The 7,091-nt window shown below is 42.2% G+C and overlaps 1 protein-coding gene across 1 annotated transcript; it reads left to right on the plus strand.

Moving 5' to 3' along the window:
* Nucleotides 1-2,421: 2,421 nt before the first annotated feature.
* Nucleotides 2,422-5,568, plus strand: plekhf2 (pleckstrin homology domain containing, family F (with FYVE domain) member 2). Its single transcript, XM_010786049.1, has one exon. The coding sequence runs from the start codon at nt 2,459-2,461 to the stop codon at nt 3,191-3,193; it is 735 nt and encodes a 244-aa protein (XP_010784351.1). The 5' UTR covers nt 2,422-2,458; the 3' UTR covers nt 3,194-5,568.
* Nucleotides 5,569-7,091: the final 1,523 nt, after the last annotated feature.

The raw sequence follows: 7,091 nt of genomic DNA on the forward strand, positions 1-7,091 counted from the left end.
CGCAACATCTTAAACCATCGGAGGCCAAGCAACACTTCAAACTGTGAGTAATTTAAAGGAAAGAAACGAGTTAGAACTGTCTGTTTAAGGCGTCTAGTGGCTTGATGGAAAGACAAGGAAGGAAGCCACGACAGTGTTCCTCTGCTTTGGTACCAGCAGGAGTGTGAGGTCTGTTGGGAACATTACCACCTAACAGCAGCCATGGTTTGACAGAGCTGCATCCATCAGTGGCTGGATGAGCGATACAATCGGCCTGATTTATACCGTATGGCCACCTGGGAAAATAAGCGTTTATTTATATATTCTAACCCCCTTGCTGTCAACAGCCCTTTCTGACGGGGGTAACCAAGGCGATTATTAAGCTCTCCCGCTGCCTCAAACTTTTAGTCAGTTTGCTTTAATGAGTCCTAAATAATCATTTTAAGTCACTCAAGTCTGACAAACGCACAGCGGTGAACTAACAACCCCCGAGACGTCAAATAACTGTTCTGTCGAGAGCTTTTTCTTTCTTGTTTTTTAGGTCTGAATGTTTAATCTGGTTCGGTCGCAGCAGGTTGTGACGGGTCCTTGTAAACTGAGCGAGAGAGCAGCGCGCCTTATGAATAAGTCATAGCGCTCTCTGCTGTTTCTGTAACCCAAGTTCACGGCACTGGCTTTCAAGCTCCTGCTGAGCAGCACCAGAACTACGCATATAAACAAACAGCCTCTCATTTTCCCTCTCGCACTGTGCCGCGCGTCCTTCTGACATGCTAATGGAGTCAGGCTAGCTCTTGGTGGCACTCTGATGCGTGAGGGTGTTTCAGATCTTGAATCGGTGCACAGACTAACGGTATCCACTTTGTTTGTAATTTCTTCATTAAGCAGAATTGCAGAACAACCTTTCATTCCAGCTTCTTAAATGTGAGGATTATGTATTTTACACAATTGTAAAATTAAACAATGAAATATCTTTAAGTTTGAAATGATCAGTCGGACATTAAGTCAGCTTAATGTGGGCTTTCTTATTTTACAATTGTGTAAAATAACTTTCTAGTATTTCATTGAGTGATCTGTAAGAGTTAAAGTATGTGTACAGTCTTTAGAGTCATTACTAAACAGCCGTTGGAAAGAGAAACTGCAATTGGAAAACCCGTAAGGTCTATTCTTAGCAACGTGAACCGGTCTCCTCGTGACCTCGGTCCCTCTGGAAAAACCTCATTCCTTCTGCTTCAGTAAAGCCTGACGGTCTGCAGAGAGGGAAACTCACGATGTGCAACTCAAACTCTCCCTCACTGAATAAAGAGTCTGTAATCACTGGTGGGCCGTCCATGTTGACTTTAATATCCATCCCATTGAAATGCATTATGGCAAAAAGTCTGAATGCAACACAAGTTTTAAAGTAAGACGTTTTTTATATTTTAAATTGGACAAGTCGTTTGATCACATCATCTTTTCATGCTTCGTTATTTTATGGTCTTAATGTCACATGATGAACTTAAAGAGGCCGTAGTTTGCTTTTCCCTCTCCTGTAGTGTGTTCAATGTCTTAGTACATGGTCTGCAAAGGCTGAAATCCCTGTGTTCCCTCCAGAGTTTCTCTCCTACACAGAGTTGGTACTTAAATATATTATGCTGATATTTTGTGTACTTTTACTTGAGTAACATATTTAATGCAGGACTTTTACTGTAACAGAGCATTTCTACACTTTGGTTTTAAGAGTACTTCTTTCCCCACTGGTTCTGAGTTATATAAATTGTGTTTGTTTGTGTGTGTACACATTTCTTCCCTCCGCCGTGACCTTTGACCCCTGCCTTCCAGCTGTAAGCGAAGCTGCCAATGAGCTGTGCTGCGTTCAGGGTCACAGCCAGAGATAAAGAAAAAATGCTCCTGGTGTTTCTGTTAGCTCTTATGATTGTATTCTTCCTTTTGTACGTGAAGTCATGTGACCGTGCTGTAGTTCCTTTATAGCCCAACATTAGCCTCCTTTAGCTTAGCGGTGGTGACGTGAAGTCATGTGACCGTGCTGTAGTTCCTTTATAGCCCAACATTAGCCTCCTTTAGCTTAGCGGTGGTGACGTGAAGTCATGTGACCGTGCTGTAGTTCCTTTATAGCCCAACATTAGCCTCCTTTAGCTTAGCGGTGGTGACGTGAAGTCATGTGACCGTGCTGTAGTTCCTTTATAGCCCAACATTAGCCTCCTTTAGCTTAGCGGTGGTGACGTGAAGTCATGTGACCGTGCTGTAGTTCCTTTATAGCCTAACCTGTAAGTAGCATAAAAGTTTGTGTGACACAGAGATTATTTACTGCAATAATCCAAAATCCCATTGGTCCAGGGAGATTCAGGGTCCACTGCAGAAATCATCATCATCCCTGTATTTTAGATTTTCTCCAAATTGTCAGCCATTCTTTGCCTCATTTTGACAAAATCTAACATATATTTTCCCTCCACCCTTGCTCTGTGTGTCCCTGCAGGGGAAGATGGTGGACCGGCTAGCGAACAGCGAGGCGAACTCTAAACGCATTGGGGTAGTCGAGGGCTGCTTCGGCACGGCCGGCCAGCCGCTCGTCATCCCGGGCCGCGTGCTGATCGGCGAGGGCGTGCTCACCAAACTCTGCCGCAAGAAACCCAAGGCGCGCCAGTTCTTCCTCTTCAACGACATCCTGGTGTACGGCAACATCGTGATCCAGAAGAAGAAGTACAACAAGCAGCACATCATCCCGTTGGAGAGCGTCACCATCGACACGGTGCCCGACGAGGGAGACCTGCGGAACGGCTGGATCATCAAAACGCCCACCAAGTCCTTCGCCGTTTATGCCGCCACCGCCACCGAGAAGTCCGAGTGGATGAACCACATCGGGAAGTGCGTGGTGGATCTGCTGCAGAAGAGCGGGAAGGCGCCGACGGGAGAGCACGCGGCCGTCTGGATTCCCGACTCGGAGGCCACGGTCTGCATGCGCTGCCAGAAGGTTAAATTCACGCCCGTAAGTCGCCGCCATCACTGCAGGAAATGCGGCTACGTGGTTTGCGGTCCGTGCTCCGATAAGAAGTTCCTACTGCCCAGCCAGTCCTCCAAACCCGTGCGAGTGTGTGAGTTCTGCTTCGGGCAGCTGACGGCGGGAGGCTTGGCGCCGAGAGCGGACTCCATCAGCCAGCTGGGGTCAAAGTTCAACAACATGTCGGACGACGATGACGACGACGACAGCAGCGACTGAGGAAATAAAACGTCCCTCTGAGGATCGTCCATTCAAACCAAAATATTTTATTGCTTTTCCCTCTGATTCCAGCAAGGATGAATACTGAACAGTGATTTAATGAAATGTGGAATTATTCGGGGGAAAGTCTGACTTTTCATCTCTTCCACTTATGACTCTTGATTAGTCACTACAGAAAACAGTGGTGCCCTTTTGCATTAACTTCATCCAGGGGGGCGGGGCTTATTTCTTCCCACTCTCTTTTTAACCGTACGTCCATGAACACAGAGGATATCTCTGCGGGGAAAAGTGTGTTCGCTCCTCTCTTCACCAAACAGGGCTGTTTTCTACGTTTTTTATTAACAACTAAAATGTAGATATTACGCTAGTCGACCTAAATGTCGTTCCTGAGAAATATTGTCTTCCAATCAGAGCAGGGATTATTCCTTTTCTAATGTTCTGTCCCTAAGCTTCTTCCTGTTGGGGCTTCCAAGCTCCTCTGCTCCTGAGAGAGGTTTGGTGTTTTTCTGGGGCTCCTTTTTTTTAATCACTTACACATTGTAGATATCACGCTAAAAGAGCTTGTGATTAAACACATGTTGAATTATTTGAGGAAAAGTCTGACTTTTTGGCTCACTTCTGACTCTTGATTGGTCACCATAGTGCTGATGAAGCATCCCTATATCTTGTTTTAATTGCACGTCCATTACCCACTCAACCTTCTGCAGGGAAAAGCTCAATGGTTTTGTTCTCTGTCCTTGTCTCTCCAAACAGGGCGGTTTACTCTAATATAAATGTGGTGTTTTTCTGCTATTTTGTGAACCCTATTTTTATCAGTAACAAAATAAATCCTACTCTAATCCCAAAGCTTTTTCTAGTCGACCTAAATGTAGTTGCTTCTGACAAATCATCTCGTCTAACACTTTAGTGAGTTTTCTCTCCGCGGTCGCCCCTTTAAAAAGGACCTCTGCCTTTGCCCTCACGTAGTGCCTTGCAGGAAATGGAGGAAACCAGTGTTCTGCGAATGAGACTCGATGACACCCTGACTCTGAAACACATCACAGAGTTATCAATGTGTGTGTGTGTGTTTGCAGCACACACACGAGCAGGCAGGTCACACACCAGCCGACAACGGGAAGAGTTACATTTGGACTTTTCCTCGAAAGTTTTGTTTTCTGCCGGACAAAGACTCTTGAAACATCCATCGATCACCGACTCTCAAATTAAAATATGGTTTAAATCCAGGCTTTGATTTTGAGGCTTGTTTTCATGGATCTAACGACCTGTGATCTGGAGGTTATTTTAGGCATTTTATGTACATTTGACAACCTGTAATGTAGATTGTTTTGTTCACAACCTGAGCGTGTTTCCTGCTTTGTGTCTTAAGGACCAGAAGAGTCTTTGAAAAGGATCAATGTTGTGGTTTGTTGGCAGGCGGCCTCTGTGCACGGATATAACTACAGCTGCAGCGGTCGGTACTGAAACTGTAGCCTCATGATTTATTTTACATTTATTAAAGCACACACAACTTCCTTTAAAGAAATTCAAAACAACCCTGATCAGTGGAAGGTAAATAAGTAGGAGTGCGGAGCAACGACGGCGTATTAAAGTCACTGTAGGTCTATTCAACTTTATTCTCGTTTTTTAGCTTCAATTTGTGAGTTTTTTTCTCCTCAATCTAACATTAAAATCTCTGAAAATATCAAAACTTTTTATCCTAGAAACAAACAATGTGAACCCTTGAATTTTTGAGATGTTTCCTTTGAATAATCCCGCCCTTCCACCATTTTATTTAGAATTTCAATATTAAAAAATATCAGATTGTTTACGAGTCAAACCCCCGCCTAATTTCATGTAGTAATGCATTTTCTCGAAATACCTGATATCCTTTTGAGGAAATTCCAGTTTCAATTTTTTTTATCTCAGAAAATCTCAAAATTCAACAAAAAAATCTAGTTTTTGACTCAAAATATATGCAGTATTTTCCTCTTAAACTCACTGCTTCAATGACAAGTCGCTTTTTGTGTGTAAATTGACCTTTTTAATCTCAGACAAAACGCTATTTTATAACGTGTAAGATAAAGACGTTTATCTTGAGGTGCTCTTTACTTATTTGCATTTTTCTTTTTACAAAAAGTGAAAATTAATTTTTGGGGAAAATATTACTTTTTTAATACATTTGAGTTTTTTTGTCCCATTAATTTACCATTTAAATCTCAGATAATATCAAATATTTCTACTTTATTCTAATTATTTTAATATGTTGTTGTACCTACATTGACTCTGATACGCCGCCGTTCTGTTTTTAATCACTTGGATAATCAGGAAGTGTTCGCCCTGCTTGTGTTTCCTGATCACATGATCTGCTGTTGCGTCATGACCAACTACATCCATGGTCATGACGCTGCACACTGATCATGTGACCGGTGTCATGTGACATCAGCTCTGAGATCAGGCTCTCAAATTCTGGACAAGATCAGTCTTTTTTACTTTATTGTACAAGATTAATTTACAAACTTTAAAAAAAAAAAGATTAATTCAGCAGTCAAAAATGTAAACTAGAATTTAAAATAAATAATAAATCAGATTAATATTTGTGATATTAATCTATGTTCTCTCCAGAAATATACATTTTGAAAGTGCTCCATTTTGAAAGTGCTCCATTCGTCCTCTGTCTCAGTTCCTAGTTTCTAAACAGCGTCCAGGAGTTCAGTCTAATTGGGTCGAACAGGATCCTGTTGTTGTATTTCTTTAAATCCCAATCAACCGAATAGTTTGAAGGTTAATCCATGACCCCACATTCCCAGTATCTCCCAGACTACACGACATGTTTAGAAGCCTCTTCCCTGGAGACACAACAGAGGTTTGTTTACAGTGTAAACAAACACAGAAATGTCTCCGTATGCAACGCCTCGGGAGCAGAAAGGGATTCTCTGTATGTCGTTAGACTTCTAGAGATGTAATGTGTTGCTGCAGTAATTTGATGATCCACTAACCAGCTGTGCTTTCTGTGCACTAAACATCGGAAACATCGACTTTGATCCAGGATGAGTTTTTAATGAATAAACCGTCACACTGCAGAGCTGTTTTTCCATCGTGCGTTTGTACAGATTAACTCCAGTATCCTGCTCCTGTTCGTCTCTGCAGCTTTCACACTTTTATCCGGGTCATTTGTCTTTGAAATGTCACGAGATCCTAGTTACTGTAAAACCTGATTTCCCAGGTAGATTTCTCGTGTAGAAATCACAGGTGATCTGATTTGTACAGGAGAAACAAACAGGGACATTTAAAGAGTTGTTTTTTACGATGCATTTCACACTTTTAAAAAAGTACAGAATTAAAATCCCACAATTGTTACCACTGTTTGAAATTAAAAAATATTATTTTTCAACGGACACTAATTCATCACAAACTATCTTAAATGACTTGTTTCGTCAATCAGAAACCCCCAAAGATATTCACTTTTATGGCATAAAACAGAGAAAAGCAGGACATCTCTATTTAAAAGCTCGAAAAAAAGCATTTGCTGACAGTTTTGCATCAACTATGTCATTTGTTTATCAACCTTTTTATGGCTGTCTACCGGTGCCAACGTGCTGCAGCTTCAGACAGGATGCAGATATAGAAACCCAAATGTTCCAGATGAAGAAACATCGTCAGGCGTGAGCAACTTGACAACACATGCAGCATTTAGAGAACATTCAGCAACTTGAGGAGACATGCGCAGCGTTTACTAAAAGCTGCAGAAACCAAACGCTGCAAGAAGCTGATCAACTGTCTCTGTCTCGGAGTTAGTCTGTCTAAGTGTTTGTCAGTATATCTGAACTGACTAGGTTAGCTATGTTAGCTAGCTAGTTTACAGCAGATCTGTAGGCCCAATCCCAAACCACTCCCTCGACCCTAACCCTCCGTGACGGAG

This window comes from Notothenia coriiceps, unplaced genomic scaffold (assembly GCF_000735185.1).
Source record: "Notothenia coriiceps isolate Sejong01 unplaced genomic scaffold, NC01 NC01_scaffold00000978, whole genome shotgun sequence".
Lineage (NCBI taxonomy): Eukaryota > Metazoa > Chordata > Actinopteri > Perciformes > Nototheniidae > Notothenia > Notothenia coriiceps.

What these genes read in the sequence shown, in the direction of transcription:
- plekhf2 (XM_010786049.1), top strand. Translation starts at nt 2,459, where the DNA reads ATGGTGGACCGGCTAGCGAACAGCGAGGCGAACTCTAAACGCATTGGG.